Genomic DNA, 26606 nt, shown 5'->3' on the forward strand with positions numbered 1-26606 from the left:
GAGAAATGAAAAGGTGAGAAAGATGATAAGGATAATAACAATTTAGCCTACTACATGGGTAAATATCTTTGGGCCTGAATTATTGCTGTGGGAATTGGGTATTCAGCAGAGTGATGGCACGGGGGAGTGGGGGGAACTGTCTTTGTGTCTACTTGTTTTGGCATTCAATGCCCTATAGCAGCGTCCTGAGGGGAGAAGTTGAAACAGTTTATGACAAGGATGTGAAGGGTCTGTAGATATTTTCTCAGCCCTCTTTCTGGTTCGTGCAGTGTACAGTCAATATAGTTGGTTAACTTTAAGCATTGGCATCTGATAGGATAGTCCAGACTAAGACAAGATGTTCTTGGCCTTGTGGCATGGTGACTACGCAGTGACACACCACTTGTCTTGGACTGATGTCTTGTCAAGCTGAGCCCAAATACAACGTTGGACAATTCAAACCGAGTTCAGTTCTTTAATTGTTTACACATACTGTAGCGAACAGAATTTTGCCAGACTAAACTCTTTACCTCTCCCAGCCTAACAAATACATCCTGAGAGATTCTAGAGAGTGGCTATTCTAATTCTCTTCCCCTGTTTCCTATCTAGACTGTGCTGCCTTTTGTCTCCCTTTCCTTTCTGGAATGTGCTTCCTCCTTCCTGTGAGAAATTGCCATTTCACTATCATTTATCACCTCAACTCCATGGACATCACCTCTCACGTGTCTTCCATATATTTTGATGCTGGACATGGAAGCCTGTGATCATAGAGCTAGCAGTGAACTTAGTGGTCAGATGAATTAATGTTTCTGGTTACAAAGGCAGTGACGCAGTTTCTTAGAAGTACAGGCTATGCTAATGCTTAAATGGCTGTTATGATAGGACTGATCTTTCTCCATCTCTTGTTCTTGTCATGGTTACCGCTACTCAAAACCCCACAGGTCATTCAGCAGGCCTTGCATCGTCCCCCCAGCTCAGCTGCACAATACCTTCAGCAGATGTATGCAGCTCAGCAGCAGCATCTAATGTTACAAACTGCAGCTTTACAACAGCAACATTTGAGCAGTACTCCGTTCCAGAGTTTGGCCAATGTTCCACAGGTAAGACTGGGGTAGATTAGAAAATAAAGATCAGGAAGTTGACCTTAATTCTTCATATTATTATTATTATCTCTTTTATTAATTAAACATGAAAGTCAACTGAACATTTTTAAATGTGTCACAAATACAATTGACTGGTGCTAATGGTTGATACAGGTTGCTGCCAGCGTCCTAGGTATCAACCAAGTATCTTCTTAAAATATATGATGTTCTGAATAGTGCAGTTTTTTGCAGTTCCACTGCAAGGAAGCAGTGGAGGAAGCTGCAATTTCTCGATGTGTTTTGTAAAATTCTTGGACATGGTACCAAGTGCCCCGATTACAATGGGTATCACCGTTACATGTTCCATCCATAGCCGCGTAGTTTCGATGGCCAGATTGCGATATTTCGTGATTTTTTTTTCCAGTTCTTTTTCTTCGACTCTGGCATCTCCTGGTACAGCGATATCAATAAACTGTACGCTTCGGCCCTCGACAACCATGATATCTGGAGTGTTATGTTCCAAATTATAATCCTATTATTATTATTATTAATATTAATATTATTAATATTATTATTATTATTATTATCTAAGCTAGGATGCTGGCAGCAACCAGTATTAACCATCAGTGCCAGTCAATATTTGTGATACATTTTTAAATGTTCAGTTGACTGAGTTTCATGTTTAATGAATAAGTTGTTTGTTTGTTTGTTTGTTTGTTTGTTTATTTATTTATTTATTTATTTATTTATTTGTTCGATTTATATGCCGCCCTTCTCCGGAGACTCAGGGCAGCTTACAATGCGTTAAGCAATAGCCTTCATACTTTTTGTATATACCTGCTTAATAGGGCTTTTGCCCCCCCCCCAAGTGGTGTTCTTTTTTATACAAAGTCAGCTTATTGCCCCCCACAATCCAGGTCCTCATTTTACCTACCTCGGAAGGGTGGAAGGCTGAGTCAACCTTGAGCCTGGTGAGATTTGAACTCGCAATAATTGCAGGCAGATGGCAGCTAAGTGCTAATTAACAGCACTTTAGTCCGCTGCACCACTAAGGCTCTTTAATGAATAATAATAATAATAATAATAATAATAATAATAATAACAATACATCAAGAAATTACAGGTTCCTGCAATAACACCAGCAGAACTGCAAAAAACTGCGCTATTCGGAACATCATACATTTTAAGAAGATACTTGGTTGATACCTAGGATGCTGGCAGCAACCTGTATCAACCATCAGTCAATAATATTTGTGATACATTTTTAAATGTTCAGTTGACTGAGTTTCATGTTTAATGAATAAAATTAAATAATAATAATATATTACAATACTTTGATTTTAAGGGAAAGTTTTCCAACCTTCTTCCCACCCCACAAATATTTGTCTGCAGCACTTAAAGCAGAATTTGGTACCTAACAGCAGTGGAACTTTAATACCCAATAGCATAGGCAATAGTGAGGCATGCTGGGAGCTCAATTTTGGCAATATTAAAAGATCCCAAATTTCCTACCTCTGATATAAATAGTTAAGAAAATCTTCATAAGTGGAAGAGGTCATTTTTTTAAAAAAAGTAATATTTTAACCCAGTAATTTAATGGTCTGTTGATATAATAATAATAAAATAACTTACTATTAAGGAACAGAAGCCTGAGACTAGAGACTGAACCAATTTGATTTTTATTTTGAAACCGTGTAACAATTCAAAATCATTAGTCGTGAATATCTGACTATTTTAATCTCTTGTGTTATTGACACAGTGAATTTCATTTCGCTCTTTTCACATCAGAGAATGTGTTCTGATATCATTTTTGTCTAGTATCTTTCTATAATAATTGCACGTACAAAGATTTCTAAGCTTCCAGCAATATTAAACAAAAGAATGAAAGTGACCTATCAAAATACAGTAAAAAGTTAGAACTTATTGATTTTTTTATTTATTTGGATAATATAATCCCATTTTCCCATTTATACCACCCAGAGATTTACTGCTTCATTTTTTCATCCTTACGATCCAAGCAAAGGAAGAGGAAAACAAAATAAGAGAGGGGACAAAAATTGTTCTCACTATTGCAAAAACCATCATTGGTTGGTTGAAGGAAATCACTATGGAATTCCTTACTGGGTGGATGGAGTGTTAGTTCAGGATAACATATGACTCTTTAAGCCAGAGGTCTTCAAACTTGGCAGTTTTAAGACTTGTGGACTTCAACTCCCAGGATTCTCCAGCCAGCTATGCTGGGAGTTGAAGTCCACAAGTCTTAAAGCTGCCAAGTTTGAAGACCTGTGCTTTAAGCTTTCAAAAGAGATAGCAAGCCGACTGGAATGAAAGAGAATGGAGACCACAAATAAAAGTGATTATGAGAATTGTGGCTTTGGGGCTGGCTGCCGTTGAGTTTAATGCGGGTACACTCTTGTTAGTCAAGCATTTTTTCTTGCAATGCATATGACTCATTTGATAGATATGCTTGCTGTTTAGGCAAATCTTTCAGGTGGGAGGCAGTGTGCTTCTCCTAATGGCAGTGTCAGTCAGCAGTCCAGCATGTCAGAAACCTCGGTAAGTGTCTAGCAAAAGTATTTCTCTTAATCTATAAGGTTTCCATGTTTATTCTTTATATTCACATTGTTTATGCAAACGTTTGAGGAGCAACAACTGGAATTCTTAACCTATTAAAGCAGGGGTGTTAAACTCAAGGCCTGGGGGCCAAATCTGGTCCATGGAGTGCTTAGATCTAGCCGATGAGGCTGCCCTGGAAACAGCAAAGGACCGGCCTGCAGTGCCTCTGCCAACGAAAACGGAACTCGGGAGGGCTGCATGCGGCCCTCCCAAGCTCCGTTTTTGCTGGCAGAGGGTTGCAGGAGGCCGTCGCAGCCAAAACCGGACCTCTGGTCTCCACAGGTGCCCCCGATACGAGTGACATCAAGCTGGTCACGGCCACCCTGGCCACGCCCCCCATCTGGCCCCCCAAAGGTCCTCAATGAAATCAAGTTTGACACCCCTGTATTAAAGTCTCAGTGCATTTATGCTGTAAATAGTAATATAGACATTTAAACATTATTTTGCTGTGAAAAAATGGTCTGGTTGAGTTCATTCTGAATGCAAGACTAAAAGAGGTTCAAACCTTTTGGGATGATATATATTGAACTTGCTAGATTTATTTGGAGAAAGAAATTACAAGAGTAATGGGAATTCACTAAGAGTCCTGATTTCACCTACTGAGAACCTGCTGACTTGATATTAGCTTATTTAGGCAACCTTTTCAGTGTTGAAGACTATATGACATTTACAATTTACCAAAAGTTGTTGGACTTTTATTGCAAGAGAGTGTTTCAAGTTTAGAACTGAACAGCAATTCCAGCTTCAAATTTAATAGCTGGCTAAAAAAAATGGGCAAAGCTTACATAAAAAACATATGGCTGTTAATTCCCATGTTTAAGCTTGGAAAATTATCTTATTATTTGTTAGCAAATGTTAGCATGTAATAAACTGTGTCCAGTATTCTTTTTAATGAAGAAAAACTTCAGGCTAAAATACAGTTTTAAAAGCTGAGACTACTTAGCATTTTACCATATCCAAATTCTGTCCCACGGAGCATAATTTCAAAACAAAAATATTACTGTATTTTTTGGAGTATAAGATGCACCTTTTTCCCCCCAAAAAGAGGGTGAAAATCCGGGTGCGTCTTACATTCCGAATGTAGCCCGGCCCAGCTTCTCAAACGGAGGTTTCAGAGGCTGAAAAAAGCATCAGAAAAGAAGCCCCCAACAGAGCTTTAGAGGCTTTTTTTCTGAAGCTCTGTTTCAGAGGCTTTCAGAGGCAGAAAAAAAAGTAGGAAAAAAAAAAAAACAAGTCACAGAGCTCACAACCAAGGAACCTGTTGCTAAAATTCACCTCTGGGAAAAGCTGATTGGGGGTATTCCGGGAGGCTGATCCACCTGCCAATCAGCTTTTTCTTAGTTTCTTCCCCAAAAACTAAGGTGCGTCTTATACTCCAAAAAATATGGTATTTCACTGCATAATGTGAATGATACTTAGGCATCTTGTTATCTTGTTTTCAGTATAATGGACAATTGAATAGAATTGTTGGGTGCACCTGCTTTTAGATGAGTGGACTAAAGATAGTTAATGATAATTTATTTTTCTTCCCTAGATTAATCTTTCTGCTTCTCCTACACCTGCACAGCTAATAAGCCGTTCACAGACCTCCAACACTAGTAGCAGCAGCCTTACGCAGCAGACCATGTTGTTAGGCAGCACTTCTCCTAATCTGACTGCCAGTCAGGCTCAGATGTATCTCCGAGCTCAGATGGTAAGTCTTGCCGATTGATTGTTACCATTTTTGGTGTTTTTGTCTTGTCCTGTCTCTTATGTATGGCTTTTGGCTGCATGTTGTAAGTGCACTTACGCTCTATATGCCCTTGAAGGCAGTGGTGGAATTCAAATTTTTTTACTACCGGTTCTGTGGGCGTGGCTTGGTGGGCGTGGTGTGGCTTGGTGGGCGTGGCAAGGGAAGGAACATGCAAAATCTCCATTCCCACCCCACTCCAAGGGAAGGAAACTACAAAATCTCCATTCCCACTCCACTCTGGGGTCAGACAGAGGTGGTATTTGCCGGTTCTCTGAACTACTCAAAATTTCCGCTATCAGTTCTCCAGAACCTGCTGAATAGCACCCCTGCTTGAAGGGCGTTCAGAGGCTCTAGTGGGGTAGTGGCGCAGCTGCACAGACAGTTCTTGGAGCTCCAAGAATAACCCATGTAACACCACTGCTCCATGAAATGCATTGGCTGCTGGTTTACTCCCAGATGCAATTCAAGGTGTTGATAATCATCTCTAAAGCCCTTATGTGTCCAGGTTACTTGAGGGACTGTCTCATCCCACTGGGATTAGTCTGCCCCACCCGTGCCAGCAGAGAAGACATACTGAGGGCCCCATCAGCCTGACTATTCCGACTGGTATGATCCAGGAGATGTCCTGCATCTGCTCTGTGGACTATCTTGGCCCCAGGGGTGAGGTCAGCCCCCATTCGCTGACCTTCCAGAAGAGCTTACTGGCTCTCCAGTTAGCTTGGGGTTCCAATTAGGGTATATCACAATGGGGGCGGTTGATCGATTAACAATGGATCCCACCTCTTCCCCCCATCCTGCTCTCTCCCCGCCCATTTTTTAATTGGCTGTAGTGTTTTGGATTTTACATTAACTTGTTTATGTTTTTAACCTGTATAGTTCTATTTTTTTATGATTGTAAGTTGCCCAGGGTTACCTTGAGATAAGATGGGCAGCCTATACATTTTATAAATAAATAAATAGTCTTTGACTCCAAACAGTGGCATCTCTAATTTTATAGTCTCTTATATTTGACATGTTTGGAGAGGTGTTTTCTATCATTCCTATTATTATAGGAATACTCCTATTCCTATTAGTAATGTCTTGGATAGGTATACAAGAAGCATCTGTGCCTCTTTTTGTAACTTTTAGATTGCTCTGTTCAGCCAGAGGTCTAAGGTTCCAAGAAGTAGGCATTCTCTTTCAACTCTGATTTTCTGATACAAACAGCAACTTGCTGAGGACTTTTTTCTCCCCAGCACAATGAAACGATTTTCATTTTTCTAAGTTTTAGTATGGCTTCCTTTATCCCTTACTAGAGCTACTGTTCACGCTTTTAAATTTTACATATTTGTTGCATTAACAGTTTATTTCTAATTTGGCCATAGCTAGGTTTTGAATTTAAAACGCTGAGATAGATACAAATCTAGGCTAAGATGAAATGGTAGATACCTTTAATCAAATTGATATTTGGTTTGATGGAGAATTTAGCCTCAACTTAAATGAGGAAAGTAAATTACGACTTAATGAAAAAACTCAGGGACGGAACAATTTCCATTCTTTCTTGATAATAATATGGAAGTGATTTGATCTTGTCTTCTTTTGGGAGATTTCTTTGATTTCCCATCCTAGTTCTCAACTCTGATACTTCGTAGTGGTGTCTCAACCAAGTACCTACTCCTAAGATCAGCCAAGGTTGGCCAGGTGTTTACGTCTATTTGACAGTTTCCTTTTTAGTAACTTTCAAATACCAATGAAGAACAGCATATAATTACGTTGTTTTGGGGAAAGCCTCAGGCTGCAGACATTCTTCTTCAAAGAAATGAAATAGCAAAGCGACTCAAAAAGTGTGAAGGTTCTTTTTAAGACATTAGAATAAGTATTTGTAGGTCTTGTGCTAAAGGAAAAGACACACCAATTTGTTTTCAGACTACAGGTAGTCCTCGACCACAATGGAGCCCAAATTTTCTGTTGCTAAGTGAAACATTTGTCAAGTGAGTTTTGCCCCTTTTTACGACCTTTGCCACAGTTCAGTGGTGAAATTCAATTTTTTTTTACTACCAGTTCTGTGGGCGTGGCTTGGTGGGCGTGGTGTGGCTTGGTGGGCGTGGCAGGGGAAGGATACTGCAAAATCCCCATTCCCTCCCCACTCCTGGGGGGAAGGATATTACAAAATCTCCATTCCCACACCATTCTGGGGCCAGCCAGCGGTGGCATTTGCTGGTTCTCCGAACTACTCAAAATTTCCGCTACCGGTTCTCCAGAACCTGTCAGAACTTGCTGGATTTCACCCCTGCCAGTTGTTAAGTGAATTGTTGCAGTTGTTGTTGTTGTTATTGTTAAGTGAATCTGGTTTCCCCATTGGCTTTGCTTGTCAGAAGGTGGCAAAGGGTGGTCCCATGACCCAGGGACACTGCAACCATCATAAATATGAATCAGTTGCCAAGCATCCGAATTTTGATCACGTGACCCTGGAGATGCCGCAATGGTCATAAGTGTGAAAAACGATAAGTCACTTTTTTCAGTCCCATTGTAACTTTGAACGGTCACTCAATGAACTGTTGTAAGCCAAGGACTGCCTCTATATACATGTGTGTGCTTTGTGTGGCTTTCAATTTTCTTTTTCCTGCCTTCACAGCTGATTTTTACGCCTGCTACCACTGTGGCGGCTGTCCAGTCTGACATTCCTGTTGTGTCCTCATCATCTTCGTTTCCCTGTCAGTCTGCAGCTACTCAGGTGAGGCTGCATGGATTGTGGGGAGTGTGTGTGTCTACCTGTAACCCAGAACCATTGTGAAGGACTGGGATGCAACTTTCCTCTTTGTGTTCATATGCATTGTTGTTGTTGTTGTTGTCAAAATATTATTGCATTAGTGATTTTGTGTGTGCAATCTCTCACAAAAAGCCAGAGGTTCTAAATGCTAAAGAAGCTTCAAACTCTTGCAAACACACATACAACATCTTCTAGATGCGCATTCTTTTTTGATCTATTGTAAATAATTTATAGTATAAAGTTTGTGAATTTGTGTTTTGTAGAAGACAAAATTATTATTTATTTTCTTTTTTTACCATGGAAAGTAGGATGATCACCCTCACAGAACTGATGCATGTAGTCATACTTAGCTAGTACATACTGAGGGAGAAAAACAACTTGGAAAACAATGCATCAAATATTATGCTTTAACCTTTAACATTAATTCTTTAAGCACCCAGTTAAGAAATGTATTTACACAGAGTCTGTGATCCTAACCATACCTATACTCTGTTAACAAGATTAATTTCTAAAAATGCCCATTGTTTAATACTGTCAGCTGAGTATTCAAACTTCCTTTAGCATATTTTCCTGGTATAAAATTTAAAGTTACACTGGTATTGTGGTGAAAGAAGAACTAACAGCAATCATTAATGTTCAGATTCTTAAACCTTCTTTAATTCATCGTTGAGCAAATAAGACATGCATTTAACAGTAATGGGATAGACTGCATACAGTGTGATATAATATTCAGAGTAGCTCCCTTCAGATTCAAGAATTTGATAGAGCAAGTAGGTTGGGTGTCTTTTATACCTATGTGAAAAACTTCCTCGGTTACTTGTTTTTTTAAAAAGATTGACACAGTAGGCAGCATTGGCTAATCACCTGTAACACTTGAGCCATTCTCACGGTTCCTATATATTTGTGTCTTTAATCAAAGTAATAAAAATTGACAATAGAGAACTTTATTGTTCAAATAATCTAACTGTGAAAATGCCTGCTTTCTTGTGTTTGGTAAAATCCAGTTATTTATACAAGCATGAACACAACTTTGGATGAATTAATTATAACAAACAATAAACAACCCCATATCAGAAGGGATTTTATGGTTTAGTGACATGGCAAATTTTGCAGAAGTGTACATAAAATTCTGGGTGTGTAAAAACTTTTCAGAAGAAACAAATCATAACAATTTCTACTGTTGATTAAAATATCTATCCCTCTATATTTGTTTTAGCATTACTATTATGGATTTTTTTAAAAAATGGCCATTATTTAATAAAACAACAAAGAGGAAAGGAATAAAAGTAAAATAAAATTTTAACAAAGACAAATCAGTACAGCAGTGTGTCTCTGTATGTGTATTAAGAGAGGGGGACAGAGACAGAGTTTGCCTACATGTAAATACATATATGAAACTTTTCACAACAGTTCTAGATCATCAGCAAGAATGACCATATTTCATTAATTTTAGTACAATGGACTGATACCAATGGAGTGACTAAATATCAATAAATATAGTAGCATAATTATTTTCATAAAGATGATAAAGTTTAATTGATTTTTATTAATATACAGTAAAAATTGGAAATATATATAAAAAAAGGTTTAGCAAGTACAATGTCAACATCCAACTTTGAATTATTTGCTAGAGTTAGTAATGAAGAGAAAAGGAACTCTAATTAGACCTAAAGTAGAAGGATATTAACTATGTCCTTTAAACAAAAGAAAAATCAAAGATGATACCATCAGTATACCAACAGCTTTGATAACAATCCATTAAAAACATACTTTTAGGATTTATTTTTACTCTTATAACTTATTTATAATATCTACATAAAAAATAATAAACAAATTAGTAACAGTTGACATTTGTATTTTTTTATTGGTGATTTTACCCAGCTTGTGTGTGTCAGCCTGTGGAACCGCTGTCTCTGGAAAATGAGCTGTATTGTTGTTCCATCTTACAAGTAAGATGGCACTTTGCTGGGTGGAAGCAATGAGAGGGAGGTGGTGTTACTTATCTACAGATTAGCAAGCAACCAGTCAAGTAATCCGCAACGAGGCATATTTCCCACAGCGGCGTCAACCTGTTGTTTCTCGAAATACTTCATTACCTCCTGCAAAATATCCCCTACACTTGCACCTTTCTTGGCTGCTTTGTCAGCCAGCTGTGGAAGCTTCTTCAGCTCGTCATCATTCTCATTCATGAAAGTGAGATTGGGCACTTGGAAATGAGAAGCAGCCATCCACTGGAGGACAGCCTGGAGTTCTCTGTTTTGAGAGCTGGTGTTGGAGCTCTGATTGTTTACTATCACCTCAGAACCAGCAGGCACAAGCGGTTTTCCAATATTAGTTCGTGGAGGTTTCTGGGATAACATTGAATCTGGAGTTGACATGCCTTTGTTTCTTGCTGTGATGTATGTGCCTTGCTCGTCAGAGTAATCTTCAACAACAAAATCAGGGCTTTTAGTCATGTACATACAGAGCTTCATCACAGATTCCATCAGCTGATCAATGAATTTCTTATTTATCTGCTCCATATTCTCACAATCCACATCTGAACTATTCTGTTTGGATGTAGGCTTTCTACTAGATCTATCATCATACGAGTTTGATTTGGTATTCTTGCTTATTTCACACTCATCTACATTGAAACCAGCCTCTTGTAGGACCTTCTGGATGATTGACAGAAGGGCACTTTGTATTTCCCCCCTCTGGTATTCTTGCTGCTGTGGATCACTCCTGGAATTGAAACTATGAGATTTAGAACCATGTTTGCCTCCCTTTTCATAAAATCCAAATGAAGATGTATTTGACTCACAAACAGGCTCTTTGTACTGAGTTAAGAGATGTTGTTGTATCAACATTAAAGCTGTCAAAATGAGGTCTTTTGCTAGAAACTCAGTGGTAGAGTTACTTTTTTCTGGCCTCTTATCATGACATCCCCTGTCTGAACCTTTGCCTCCTGCTCTTGATCTCAACATGCTAATTCCATCCTTAATTATTGTTTCACCTACTTTTTGTGCTGATGACTGTCCATCTTGCCTTACCTTTTCCCTCATATGGACCCCACCCTTCAAAGATGCAAAGTGCATATTTGGAGAATTGGGGTCTAACGAACATCCTGTTTTCAATAAAGAGTATACAAGACTATGCCCTCTGTCCTTAGTATCCGACATCAAAGCGTTATACATTCTTAATACCATTGCTTCTAAAATCTCAGTTGACTTCTGGGTTCCCGCATTGAAGAGGTTTTTCTTCACCATAGTAACAAAATCGGAGTCTGTCATGAGGACTCCAGTGACATTATGCAGATTTTTCATGGTAGAGTCAATTAAGTCCGATATGACATCCTTTGTATGTTTGAGAAACACTCTCTTCAGAATCACACAGGCTGGGAGTGGTGGCCTTTTGTGTATCTTGGTGGCATTCACAAATGAAAATGTCATATCCTTAGCATTTTTGTTTGCATATACCATTAGCCCTTTGTTGAAAGAACTAGTACCATCATTGCAAGACATCTGTTTTCTTGGATGTATCAAGTGGGCATGTGTTGGTCTTCCTTCTTCCTCTGGGCATGATTCGCTTTGGTTGGAACATAACTCACCATAAAAAAGTGATGTTTTCTTGGGGAGTCCTTTACCCTCCTCTTTCTTATCTTTATTGGCATCCTGAGCATTTTCCATAACATCATTCACCATCTTGGATGCAACCTTACTTACCGAACCAGAGGGATTAAGAGCTTTCCCATCTTTACTAGCATAAATTGCCTGGCGTATACATTTGCTGGCGGCGTCTTCCAAATTTTCAGAGATCTCTTTACTTGCCATTTGCATAACCAAAGCACACAGCTTTTGGACAGTGCATGCTACTTCATCTGATGGTGTTTTTTGACCTTCCGAAGCTTTGAAAGCTGTATTGTTGTTATTCTGGGACATCTTGTCCGCTGCTGATGGCTTTTGTGCAGGAGGGGCAGTTGAAGGGGACAGTGCATGCTGAAATCCACATGCATATTTTTGCAGGTCATCAAAAAGCCAGGACACAACATTAAGCTCTTCGGTTGAACCTTGTTTGAACAGACAAACTGCTCCTTCTGTCTTAGACTGTTCTGGTGTGTCACTGTCCTTGATTACTATGACCTCTTTGTCCTGCATTTTCCCCAGATCAAGTCCTGTGGCAGATTCACTGCTTTTAGACTGGCCAGCAGCATCTTTATCCGTATCATCTGTTTGCTTAATGTTCAGGCTGGAAACATCGACAAAACAAATCACTTTGCGTTCCTGATCCTTTCCTCCTCCAGGATTATAGAGATCGACCTTACACACACCTGCTTGGCTGTGTAACCAATCAACTTCCTGAGACATCTTCTGAGGCTTGGAAGTGGAAATGTACCTAAGACTATAAGGTTGTTCCTTATCAGCTGAACTGCTTTGATGACCCTGCCAGACCGAAGATGTTGCCTCCTCTCTCAACTTTCCATGCTCTTCTGCTGCCAGATGTCATTTTCACTTGTGTGCACACATAGTTTCTATGGCAGCAATGACATCACAAAGAAGCATCTTATCACCCTCTGATAATATATATTTCAGCTACTTTTTCTCATTCACCTACCCAGTTTATGAGAAATTTGTCTAGATTAGGAAAAAGTAATGTTGCATTCCTTGAAATAATAGTGGAGAATCAAGAGTAGTTAACTTATTTCTATACCAAACCTTACGGGACCTTTTAATTACAATGTCCTTCAGAGCATCACTGCAAAAGTAGTGTGACAAATTACAGGTAGTTGGAGAAGCACTTACAGTACATTTAGGGAATTCTTACGTTGTTTTCTGCGTGCTCAGCTGCCATATCCATAAAAAAAAGAATCTGCCATCTTTAGCTGCAGATCTGCTTGCAGTGGGTAAGAGCTGGTAGCAAACACTGAGCTGCATTTGGCACATTGTGGACATGCAAGAAGCAATAAAATATAGAGAAGACATCCGTGGGAAAGTTTTGACACTCCCTATATGGCATAAAAGCAGTTTAAGGTAGCTTGTCTAGTAGCCCTTGATAGATTTGGAAATTGACTGGTAAAGGATTTGCATTGCAAGTACAGCTTCATTCAAGATGAAGGTGGAGAACCCTTCATTAGAAAGCTTGGACAACTTTCGTCAAACGATGCTGACAGTATTGGAATGGCTTCCCATGTTTCTATTATTGATTGTCCAGTAGTCTGTGTACATTGTACCTATATTTTTATTTCTGAACAACCTACAACTGTTACTCTACCAATAATTATTAAGCTCCATGGAAGCATTCAGAAGTATGGAAAAGTCTAGCGTTACTTTCTTTGTAGGGCATGGAACAGCCATTCTTTGGAAGAACAGCAATAAAGCAATCACTCAGGAGCAGCCACAATCAAGGTTCCAAAGGGAGCCCCTGTCAATCAACAGAGAATAACAACTAGTTGTATTACAGCCACAGAGGTGGGGAAAGAAAAGATTCCCAGGCATCTGACACAACTAACACAAGGGGCAATATGCACACGCAGATTCAATTTTGTGTGTGTGTGTGTGTATGTGTGTGTCTTACTATAGAAAAATGACTGAGTTCTGCAGCTACTTATTAAATAATGAGTTAAACTATGAGTTGCTGTTTATTTAAGGAAGAAGTCATGAATATTTTTTTTAAAAAACCACCAATACAAACAGAGCCCTGAAAGTTCAGAGGAAAGAAAGATAGATGACCTGATAAGTGAAATTCAGCGTGGAAAGTAGTTCCTTTTCTCCAATATAATGTTCGAAATTTGAGATCTAATACTGTCTCAAGTTTCTTTTAGGTTAAGTGCTGTTGGCATTTCAAAAATATCACATACCTGGAAATAAGTTCCATAAAATTTGGAAATTCGGGGTATGGAACTTTCACAAGATCAAGAAACACAGCTTTTGATGATATGGTGGAGGACAGATTTTAAAAGGAACAATGCCAAAATGAAGAGAGAAATAGAACTGGCAGAGCAAAAAAAAAAAAAAATAGAATTAAATATTCATGTTACAATTAATTTATTTAAAATTTTAATGGGTGCACACTTATGATTCTCCAAATTCTCTTGCACCCCAATTGACTCAAACAAATTAAAACTATATGAGTAGAAAAATATGCCATGGGAACATGTCAAAGGCTGCATCCATATGTTTGACAGGTTCACATCCATTCTTATCCCTTTAGGGTGACAGGCTAAGTTATTCCATCTCAACCAGAGGTGCCTCACAGTTGTTTTGGGGATGAAATGAATTCCCATGGAAGCAATTTTGAACATTTTGAAGAAAGATAGGAAATCTAACAAATCAATAATTAATGTAGAGGATTTCACTTAAGCTTTTTATTCTCACTGAAATTCACAGTAGTATAAATACCGTTTGTAGCTTTTTCTACAGCAAAAATTGGTGGTAATAAATTGTTTTAGCTTGACTTCCTTATGTGTGCTACTATGTTTTCTGAAGCTAGCACAAAAAATAACATTTCGTACTGGCAGAGAATAGATAAGCTTTATACATCTCATTATGTGAAATTTGGAAACAGAATGTAAAGGAATCTAATAAACGTTGGAGTGATGTTGGCACATAATTTATTTGCTCAATCAAATCTCCCTATCTATTCTTCCGATGACAACACCATTCAGCTTTAATTTAAATTTGAATATAGGACTGAAAGTAATGGCCTTGTGGTTTCATATTTTTAACAAGGCTTCTTAATTGTTTCCCTTTCTCTTGTGTTTTAAGTGTACATCCCATCCATTCTGTGTATTGATAATTGTCCACTGAGGTGAATTCACAGTATGCCTGATCTATTAGTTATTTAAAGATTAGGTCTGTCAATCTATCTAACATTTTTGCGACTCAGTAGTAATCCTTTATTTACATTAATTTTGCAGAGAATGATAGAAATATTTCAAAAATAAAATTACATGATTCAAAATATGTACTCTTCTACTCAAAACTTTATACTCACCTTTCAATAGATTTCAGCTAGCTTCTAGGCATACAGTATCTTTGGTTTAGCCCAGGGGTCAGCAACTTGCGGCTCTGGAGCCACATGTGGCTCTTTCACCCCTCTGCTGCGGCTCCCTGTCACTCAAAATAGGTATCACAACCGCCAACGTGCGACACCCGCTGGCACATGATTTATTGAGCTTTTCAACCCCCGGTAGGCCAACCATGGATAAATCCAAGAAAAGAAAAGTTTCAGAAGAAAACAGAAAATTTAATTCAACTACATATGCTAGTTTTGTGGCTGCTCAACAAACAGGCAGGCACAGGAAGGGTTTTGTGGCTCCCAGTGTTTTCTTTTCTGTGGGAAACGGGTCCAAATGGCTCTTTGAGTGTTTAAGGTTGCAGACCCCTGGTTTAGCCCAAAGGTGCTTTTTTCAGAGGCAACTGGACTTTCTTGTTTTTCCGTGAAGACCTTTTGCTTCTCATCCAGGAAGCTTCTTCAGCTCTGACTGGACGGTGGGAGTGTAAAATTGGAACAATCAAGGGAGATAAACTTCCAAGTATATATTATCCTTAAGATCAAGCCACCGTGTTGCCCATGTTCATCCAACACAACCCCTAGGTACATTTTATATGGATATAAGCAGAACCAGAAAAGAAGTGTGGCTTGTCAAATTGTGCTTTTAAGATAAACGAACAAAAAAAAAAAACAGCATCCCAAATAAAAGTGTGTATAAAGGAAAGGAGGGAGACACTTGTGAGTTTTTCTTATTGTTTGTCTTGAAAAGTCTGCATTTTCATAGAATCATGGAGTTGAAAGGGGTCATTCAGGCTATCCTGATTATTCCTAAGTCAATACAGGTTGTCCTCTACTTATAACAATTCGTTTAGTGACCATTCAAAGTTACAACGGCATTGAAAAAAATGTGACTTATGACCGTTTTTCCACAGTTACGACCGTTGCAGCATCCCCACACTCACGTGATCAAAACTCAGATGCTTGGCAACTGGTTCATATTTATGACGGTTGCGGTGTCCCAAGGTCATGGGATCCCCTTTTGCGAACTGCTGACGAGCAAACTCAATGGGGAAGCCAGATTCACTTAACAACCGGGTTACTAACTTATCAACTGCAGCGATTCACTTAACAACCAGGGCAAGAAAAGTTGTAAAATGGGGCAAAACTCAACTTAACAAATGTCTCACTGAACAACAGAAATTTTGGACTCTATTGTGGTCGTAACTCAAGGACTCCCTGTATAGTAATCCAGGTTCAAAGTTTCCGGACAGGTAGTTCTCCAGCCAAGAGTTTGATGCCTTTGGAGAAATGTTTAGCTGTTGTTACCTAGGTAATTGGTAGTGCTGTAAAATTCCTCTCACTGTTAGGAAGCCGTTTCCTTACATTCAAACAGAATCTGCTTTTCTTTAGCTTTCTGCGTCCTGCTTTCTGGGGCGAGAGGAAACAAACTGTTCTGTTGTTCTTGTTCTGTTCTTCATTCTGCCAGGTTCTTTAAGTATCACGAAAAATGCTTCTATAATTGCAAAATCTTTAAAACCAATGTTATTATAAAATCTTGGCCTTTCCTGATTCCAGGGCTTTTCTATATAAATGTTGAGATGCATTATGACAAATCCTTGGCTTACTGGGTGATTTTACAGAAGAGAAGCACTTTTCCTCCCCTGTTAAGTGTTAAACTCTTCTAGCTGGTAATGTTTTCTGTGTTTTCTCTTCCCTTCAAAAAAAATAATTAGGGTGTAGGTCCCACTGCTAATTGTACTAACCCAAATGCAAAATTGTGTTAAGCTAAAAACGGCATTCAAATTACTATGTTCCGGTTTAGCGTTAACATAGTGCTAGTCACAGCACATGGTAGCTAGTCACGTAATCTTAATTTAACTCATTATATTGTTATTGCCGAGTTCCAGAAATGGAAGGTACCCACCAGCTTTGTGTTACATGCTAAATTACTCTAAAATGGGGTTGGGTAGTTTTCAGATCATGTATTCCACTAATCCAGATTCGTAGGGACGTAGTGGCTCAGTGGCTAAGACGCTGAGTTTGTCGATCAGAAGATTGGCAGTTCAGCAGTTCTAATCCCTAGAGCTGCGTAACAGAGTGAGCTCCTGTTACTTGTCCCAGCTTCTGCCAACCTAGCAGTTCGAAAACACATAAAAATGCAAGTAGAAAAATAGGGACCACTTTGGTGATAAGGTAACAGTGCTCCGTGCGCCTTCGGTATTTAGTCATGCCGGCCACATCACCATGGAGACGTCTTCGGACAGCGCTGGCTCTTCGGCTTTGAAACGGAGATGAGCACCACCCCCTAGAGCCGGAAAACGATTAGCATGCATGTGCGGGGAACCTTTACCTTAATCCAGATTCAGAGTATACAGTGTTGTATAAACCTAACCATCGAGTCCTTATTTTACCTGGTAAACCTGTAGTGAAATCTAATTCATGTTATTTACACTTGAAACTAATGCTTAAAAGCAGGATGCCATGATTGATGGAAGCCAGGTCCATGATTCTCATGATGAGGAAGTCCCATTCTCTTTCTTCTTCTTCTCAGGTTGTTCATGATTGAGATTTTTCTTACTAATTTGTATTTGTTAATGAGCAATAACCTCTGTGATTGAATAAAAGCTACAAGTATGTGACAGGATCTGATGATTCCATCTTTTCCATTATAGCTTGATTGCAGCCAAACTATTTGCTTCTGGTTAAAGAGGAGAATAAATTTCCCCTAAATATCGGAATGAACAGCTTGCCTAATGGTTTGTTAAATTCTTAAGCAACTGGCGGTGTGGGGAGGTGAGGAAATGCAACAGGATTTGGTTCTAGCCTGTTTCTGTTGGACGACCTGAAATCAGAATGGAGTCAAATGCCTAAACCCAATGAAAGTGCTTGGAAATAAACGCTTCAAAAGCCAAGATGGCTTGAAGGGACTCTTTTCTGAGGATCATGTTTGGCTGTCCTGTGTTCCCTCCCATCATGGAAAGTATGAGGCAACCAATGAATAATAGTCGAAGGATGACACGTCCTACTTTAGATGAGTGCAGGTTACTGAAAGATTTTTTTTTTTTTTTACTATTGGGAGGAATGAAAGATCTTGCGGGCTGCCCTGACCCATTAATTTGGAACCCAAGGGAGAGCTTCTCTATCTCTCTACATTTCAACACAATCTGTTAAATGATTGGCACCATTATTATATTGACTCAAGTGCTGTGGTGGCGATATGGATACTTTCGGATGTTTTCTGATTAAAACCATTAAAGCATAGAAAACCTATTATGGATTTATCTTGAAATGCCACGATCTGCTGTTACGCCCTCTGCCATAACTCTGTAGTAGAAGTGAGTTTTCTGTTGCCCACTGTTTGGAGCTAGAAAGGGTTGTATAAACAAGATTATTATTAGGAAAATCACATTCCAAATTATATGCTAGAGCTAAGTGGCATTTCAGTCAGTAGATTATGAAAGATGCCAAGAAAAAAATTAAGGAAGTTTATAGCAAAAAGATGTATCGGAATAATCAAAATGTGCATATTGCAAAAAGATGTCTTATTATACTACTGCAGATTTTCAAACTCTTTTTTTAAAAAAAAAAAAAGTTTGCCAAAAATTAAATTGAATGTAATACCATTTGAATACCTTTAGTATTAGCACCTGGTAGATTTATAAGCCGTACCTCCCTCCCCAAAAAATCATCCCAAATTCCCCCCTTCCCCCCCCCCCCTTTCTTTGTTCTTTGCTTTTTCTCATTAGTTTTCAATACCCTTTTATGGGGATGGTAGAAATCTGAACGGCTATAACCATGCCGCACTTCCTTTTTTTTTTTTTGCATAGTTGTTTATTTATTGTGCTTTTTTTTTTTTTTTTCAATCCTTGGATAATAGGATGGTAAAGCTAACTGGGACTTGGCTATCTGTAACGGTTTGTTTGAAGTGATCAATAAACAGCCTGTCTCCCCCCTCACTTTTTTTTATTCTTTTTTTTATTGATGAGCTTGCCCAGCTACCCTGCTTCAATTCAGTGCGTTATTGCTTGCAGTTGGGTTGCAATGGTGGTGTCTGATGCGCCAGAAAAGAATGGTTTAGGCGCCTACGCTGGGGACATGAGAGTAACATGAGAGGGAAGAGTTGGTTCTTACAGGTTACAAAGCAGCCAGTCGACCAGTCCACATTGAGGCCTGCATCCTGACATGGCATCCATCTGTTGTTTCTCGTAATACTTCATTACTTCCTGAACAATATCTCCCACACTGTAGCCTTTCTTGACTGCTTTATCAGCCAGCTGTGGAAGTCTGTTTAGTTCTCCATTGTGCTCGTTCATGAAAGTCAGGTTTGGCACGTTGAATTGTGAAGCAACCAACCACTGGAGCACAGCTTGCAGTTCTCTGTTTTGTGTACTGTTGTTGCAGTTCTGATTGTTCACAATCACCTCGGATCCTGTACCTACTAATGGTCTCCCGTTGCATCTTCCATCAGAGTCATTGCCTTTAGCCATCAGCATGCACAACTTCATCACAGATTCCACCAGCTGGTCGATAAATTGTCTGTTGATCTGTTCCATGTTGTCATACATCTCAGGGCATCCATTTGGTTTTGACAATGCCCTTTGTGGTCTGCTCTCAGCGAAAGAAGGTTGTTTGTAGCCTTTGTCAAAACTCTCGTCTGAACAGCCAGCTTCTCTCAGTACTTTCTGGATGATTGACAAAAGGATACTTGAGATATCACATTTTTGTGATTCAAGGCTATCCTGCCTTCCTCCACTTGGCCTTGAACCGTATTTGGAGCCACCAGTTCTGTCATGGACATAGCCAAACGATGTAGTATTTGACTCCCGGCATCCCTGGTCTTTGTTTTTTTCTAATAGATGTTGCTGTATTAACATTAATGCTGTTACAATAAGGTCTTTAGCATACACATCCATTGAACAGTGCTTATCTGAACCCTTGCTTCCGGATGGAAGAGGTCTCATCTGTCCATTTCCTCTGCCACCCATAGGGCCATGCATCTCACCCTTAAGTGATGCGAACTGCAGTCCTTGACCTCTGGAGTCACAATGAGCACCAGCTTTCAGTGCCGCAAAAGCTAAGCTTTGAGATTTCTTATCGTCCCCTGAAAGTGCTTTAAATAAGCGTTTCACCATTGCTTCCAGAATCTCCGTTGATTTCTGGGTCCCAGCGTTGAAAAGGTTCTTTTTCACAGTATTAATGAAATCCGAATCTGTCATGAGCACTCCTGTCACATTGTGTAAGTTTTTCATGGTGGAATCGATTAAGTCCGATATGACATCTCTGGTATGTTTGAGGAGAACTTTCTTTAATACCACACAGGCTGGTGGAGGATGCTTTCCCTTTTGGACTTTCATTGTTTTCATGAACGAGAACATCATATCGGAAGCAACCTGGTTTGCATACACCATCAGTCCCTTGCTACAAGAACCATCATCTTGGGCTGATTGTTTCCTTTCCAACATTTGTCTGTCTGCTCCCTGATTGTAGCCATTTTGCTTGCTCTGATTAGACATCTCACCGTAAAAGAGTGAGGTCTTTCTGGGGTCTTCCTGAGCTGATGGTTTGGGAGACAGCTTGCCATAGTCATCCCCATTCTTGCCATTAGATCCTCTGATGGACTGACGAATGCATCTTCCACTGCTTTCAAGTTTATCCTTCATTTCTTTGTGCGCCATTTGAACCACTAAGGAACAAAGTTTGTTAACATAATATGAAAGGTCATCTCCTCTCTGGCTACAAGAGCCTCTGAAAGACGTGTCGCTTCCCTGGGACATCTTTTCAATTGCAGGCGATTCGTAAGCTGATTTACGAGGGCCTGAGGGCCTTAGTGCATGCTTGAATCCAATTGCGTATTTCTGAAGATCGTTGCTGAGCCAGCTCACAACGTTAACTTCTTCAGAGGAGCCTTGTTTGAAAAGGCAGACTGCTCCTTCGGTATTGCTGTGCTGATTGTGTTCGTTGTCCTTAATTACAATGACTTCTTTTTCTTCAAGGTTAGTTAGGTCAAGGCAAGGGTCAGCGGCACTTCTTTTACGTCTGTCTCTATCCTTTATGTTAAGGTTAGCAACATCAACAAAACAGATAACTTTACGATCTTGATCCCTTTCTCCTTCAGAGCTGTATAGGTTTACTTTGCAAAGGCCAGATTGACTGTGTAACCAGTCAATCTCATGAGCCATACTATTTAAACGGAACCAGAATTGAAACCCGGGTCATTGACCGCTCTTCTTTCAGTTTTTGTTGACCTTGACCCTGCCCCACTCAAGATGTTGCCTCCTCTCTTAGCTTTCCATGCTCTTGTGCTGGCTGGTAGCATATTCATTTGTGTGCACAGATTGTTTCTATGACAGCAGTGACATCATAAAGCAGGAATATCATCCAGCAGCCAATCATCCCTTGGTCATGGTTAACACTCGATTGTTTTGCAGTTCCCATTGCCCAACCTGCACTAAAGTAAAACCAACGGATTAAACTCATCTTGTTAAGGATAGGGGATTTACATGAAAAAGTATTCTTTGCTGCTTAAATAAACCAATGTTTAGAACGTTATCCACAAAACAAATAACATTGATCCAAAAGTCGTTTTGTTTCCCCCAAAAAATATATTTTATTACATTTCATGAAGCTTGATAAATACTGCTTGATTTGAATGTGTTTGAAAAGTGAAGCGTAATCTTTGACATCTGTCCTTATCACAGAAAAGGACACCTTATTTTGTCCATTATTATTCCTTGTTTTAAAAATCTGCTCACTTATTCCTGAACCACTTTCCATTATGGTATTACAGTCTTCATTTTTCTTATCTATTATTTTTGTATGATTCGCATTTGCAGTTTCATCATATCATCTTGGCTTGGTTTTGTATATTATATACCCGGAAATAAATGGTACGTGAAATGAATGAGAAAAGAGCCTAAGATGGATGGGATTCTTACCAAAAAAAAAAGACATAAAGAATATAATAATAAAACATGACAGTATCACAATAAATCATAAGAATAACAGCCAATATTGTTACACAGAATGAGTGAAAATAAAAAGACAATTACAGGAGTTAAAAGAGGGACCAATCATCAAAGAATTGTATATACAAGCCATTCAGATTTGTAAAAATGGTGTTAATAAAAAAGCGAAAACTTGGTATCAGTTGAGGTGTCCAAGGTGCTCAAAACAGCAATTGGTTTCTTCAATTATGATGCAACGATGGCTGTGAGTCAGCATGAATTTGTCAAAAACTCAACTCATTTCATTTTTTGATCCAGTACAAATTGTGGGGGATGCTAAATAGAATATATTTTGACATAGGATATGTAATGATTAGCAATTAGTTAAATAGGGTCTGGATAATATTATGTCTGATCACTGGATTAGACATAATATTTGAAAAATGGTACTCAAAAGTTTTTATCGATGATTTCTAATCAAACTGAAGTTCAGTATCAAATGGCAACGTAGTTGGACCGTGGGGGCAGTATTCCTCACTATTTTAATTAAAGATTTGGACAAAGAGGTAAAAAAAAAAAAAAAAGCTTATCATATTTGTAGATGATCCAAAAGGGGACGAGATCACTAACATTCCAGAAGAAAGACAAAAATGATACAATATAGAATATAGCAGTAAGCTGAAAATAGTAGCCAGGAATTTAAACGCAAAGGAACTGGATATATTTAGCCTTAAGAAAAGATTATGGTGGGACAACATTTTCAAATACATGGAGGTCAAGACCATATAAGATTAAGTTAGAAGAAAGCAAATTTACATTGAAAAACTTCCTAACATCAGAAGTTCAATACTGGCAAGAGTAGCCACCCCTTCCCCTTCCAAAAATGTGGTTATCCTTCACTGCCTGTATTAAAGTAAGTCGAATTAGTCAACTACAGTATCAGGCCTAATTTAATTATACTGCTTCATAGAAAGTTGCACTATATACCATAATAGGTTGTAGCTACTCTCAAAAATAAAGAGTCACCTGTTCAATATTTGGAATATTTGGAAATCCCGAAGCCATCAGATTAGACAGTGTCCCTGGCAAATATTATTAAAAGTACAAACAAACCCTAGCTGTAATCTCAATGTGGAAGAATCTTACTTTTTTTCTGAATGGGGATTGTTGTCTGAAGTTTTTAAGTAATTTATTATAATTAAATAAATGAATAAACAAGATTTTGACCTAAACCAAATTAGTTTCAGGAACACATCTACATGGGTCTGCATTAGATAACATATAGCCAATGGCACCAAGGCAACAGTCACTTCAAAATACAAATCTGAAAGGCAGAAAGGAGCTTTTTAAAATAAGTTTAATGTTTTAAAATGAAGAAAATAGTTTGTGGAGTCCTTGGTTATTTGCTTACAGGCATTTCATTCCCCATATAGGTAACATTTTCAGTTCTAGAAGGAAGTGGAGTTTGCTCTCTGTTTATTGGTTTGCCTTTTTTGGGGGGACGAATTTCAATACCCTGCAAATAATAGCGAAAACACTGAAAATGTATTAAGCTCTTTTGAGATAACTTTAAATTTAGGAGATTTTGACAAATGTGGAGAGAGATGAGTGGCGCCAATGGAGTGACTAGGCAGTGTTTAGGTCACTTCTGCAGCTTGATCTATTAACCCTGACGAAGTCTTGAGGAAAACAACTGGGAGTTTTTTCCAAAAAATAATAATTAAAAAAACCCTCTTGTAAACATGACACAGAGAATTACCAAGTAGGGAATATGCAAAAGTTTCCATTACACAATATTTTGGTTTGGAAGTTATCCAGTCTCAAAACAAGCCTATTCAGAGATTGCCCTGTCTATGGGCCACTTCAAACTGCCTGATTGGAACAGTTCATGAGGGAACTTTTGTTCTTCCTTGCTACCATTAGCTCTTCCAGTGAGCCAAGAAGTTCCCAAACTACAGGCATACCTCGACTTACATCAGTTCATTCAGTGACTGTTCGAAGTTCCAACAGCACTGAAAAAAGTAACTTATGACCATTTTTCACACTTATGACCGTCACAGCATCCCCAGGGTCACGTGATCAAAAATCAGATGCTTGACAATTGGTTCATATTTATGACGGTTGCCATGTCCCAAGGTGTTGTGGCTCCGTTACCTGAGCCTCTGTCATCGGCAGGAGAGGACTCCAAGAGTGAAGGAGAGGAGTTGGCAAGGCCTCCCTCTCCAGGACCCTCCTCTTTGGCAATGCCTTCGGTGTCCGCCAAAGGGCAAGAGATAGGGCCGGGGCCAAGCATGTCCACGCAGCCACAGGTGGACAATGATGAGAGTAATGAGTCTTGGCTGGATCCACACCAGCGTCGCAGAGATAAGCACGCGCAACAGAAGAAAAGGCGTGCCCGAGATTAGGCTGAGTCACTGGACCATACCCCACAGGGTATAAAAGGGAGCGTGGTGGCCAGTCAAGCCTTGTGACGAACAAAGCTGAAAGCTTCCACGCCATTCTGCATTGCCGGACTTTTGCTATAGTCTTTGCTGGATTATCTTTGGACTTGATTTACTCTGTAATTATTGAACATTTTACTTTGATGTACCAGAAGCGGAGAGAAGTTATCTCTTTCCGTTGTAAGTAATAAACTCTTGACAGGCAGCCACTAGGTTGCTGCCAAGTTCCGTTATCATAAGGAAAAGGATTTTGTCGGCTGGTTTGGTCTTTAACTCTTGGACGTCTGTGGGTGTGTGTGCGTGTGGGACGGGGAAAGAACACAAGGTCACGTGATCATCTCTTGCGACTTCTGACAAGCAAAGTCAATGGGGAAACCAGATTCACTTAACAACATGTTACTAACTTAACAAAGGCAATGATTCACTTAACAACTGCAGCAAGAAAAGTCGTAAAATGGGGCAAACTCGCTTCACAAATGTTTCACTTAGCAACATAAATTTTGGGCTCAATTCTGGTCATAACTTGAGAACTACCTGTATTTGAAATCTATTCTTCGCTGCCAATGCAAGGCTTCTCAGTTTAATTTAGACTATATTCTTTTTCTCAGTTAAAACAATGCTTTTGTTATTTTCAATGTTTGGCATATCACTGACATGGTGCATATTAAATTCTTGTTATTGTGAAACTTGATCCTGGTTTGTTTTTCTGTCATGTATTAAAAATAGCCAAATTTCTTCAATATTAGAAAAAAAAATAATATACCGTTTCCCCCAAAATAAGACATCCCCTGATAATAAGCCCAATCGGGATTTTGAGCGCATGCGCTAAAATAAGCTTCTCCCCTGAAAATAAGCCCTCCCCAAAAATATTTAAACGCAGAGCTGGAAATCAGGTAAGATGGCAAAAGGAGACCATCTTGCTCCATGGGCCCCAAAATAATAAGACCCCCCTGAAAATAAGGCCAAGCTCTTATTTCAGGGTTGAAAAAAATATAAGACAGGGTCTTATTTTGGGGGAAACACGGTAGTGTGTGTCTGTGTATTTAAACCATTTATAGAGCTTCCCATCTCACAACAGCAACTCTGGGAAGCGTACAAAGATTAAATACATTTAACAATATGTTCCCCATGATGCCCAGATTAAAACAATAACCCTCAAAACAAAACAAAACCCATCACAACAAAACTCACCTAACTTCCTAGCCTAAATGACTGCCAGTACTTAAAACTTACAAAAAGTGAAAAGTAGTGTATATGGGAGGTGATGACCCTTTGAGAGCGGTATGCAATGAAATTTCATTTTAATGTATGCCAATTAGTGTACAATCAAAGTGACAATAAAGTTATTCTATGTCTAAGTCTAAAAGCTAAAAGAAGGAAAACCATCTAAATCTCTGTGAGGGATTGATGTTCCTCAGTACAGGCACAGCCCTAGAGAATGCATGTATTTACACGAAAATATACCTTTAAAAATATTTATTTGCCCTTTGTTATATATATATAGGTCCAGAATTTGACTTTGCGGAGTCAGAAGCTGGGTGTATTGTCTACTTCTCAAAATGGAACGCCCAAAAGCTCTAGTCAACCCCAGACATTAGCTGTGTGTCCTAGCAAATCTGTAACCGGTGCCAAAGCCAGCCATTCGGATCTAGAAAGCAAAAGGAAGGGAGACAGCCCAAATGCTGAGCCTCGAAATCCAGCTGTTACCCGTACATCAAGTATTCATCAGTTAATGGCACCAGGTAAGACAACCCAATTACATTTTTAAGGATGCTCTTTTATAGTTAAGACTTTTGTTTAAATATTTGTCCATTTGTTGCCACCTCAGTCACCAAGTACCAAAAACCCTTGATCTGTAGGCATTATTATGTCAGTTGGTTTGCATCCAATAATATGTCGGCTAGGCTACAAAACCTGAATCTCTACGGAACTAAAGGATGCTCTTCATTGGTGGGAACTTATTTCATGTGAAGCCCTTGGACTAAGGGAGCTGAAGTCTCTGCTCTTTTCTCTGTCTCTCCTGTATCCCAGATGTTGTTATTGACTAGATAGCTATGATATTAGGCGCATTGATCACATTTTTCCAAAGAA

General features: G+C 39.1%; 2 protein-coding genes and 1 pseudogene across 2 annotated transcripts in view; 1 reads left to right on the forward strand and 2 right to left on the reverse strand.

Annotated features, from left to right (window-relative positions):
* The window catches only part of PHC3 (polyhomeotic homolog 3), a 54545-nt gene that overhangs the window by 9041 nt on the left and 18898 nt on the right, over positions 1 to 26606 (forward strand). The window contains exons 3-7 of the mRNA XM_070946442.1: positions 921 to 1079; positions 3540 to 3617; positions 5212 to 5370; positions 8024 to 8122; positions 26020 to 26257. Of these exons, the coding sequence (XP_070802543.1) occupies positions 921 to 1079; positions 3540 to 3617; positions 5212 to 5370; positions 8024 to 8122; positions 26020 to 26257 (733 nt within the window). The remainder of the gene's footprint in view (positions 1 to 920; positions 1080 to 3539; positions 3618 to 5211; positions 5371 to 8023; positions 8123 to 26019; positions 26258 to 26606) is intronic.
* Positions 10162 to 12504, reverse strand: LOC139318819 (A-kinase anchor protein 4 pseudogene; annotated as a pseudogene).
* Positions 19258 to 21309, reverse strand: LOC139318219 (A-kinase anchor protein 4-like). The gene has a single exon (XM_070945558.1). The coding sequence runs from the start codon at positions 21307 to 21309 to the stop codon at positions 19258 to 19260; it is 2052 nt and encodes a 683-aa protein (XP_070801659.1).

This window comes from Pituophis catenifer, unplaced genomic scaffold (genome assembly GCF_029215685.1).
Source record: "Pituophis catenifer annectens isolate HBS135680 unplaced genomic scaffold, rPitCat1.0.hap2 SCAF_6, whole genome shotgun sequence".
Lineage (NCBI taxonomy): Eukaryota > Metazoa > Chordata > Lepidosauria > Squamata > Colubridae > Pituophis > Pituophis catenifer.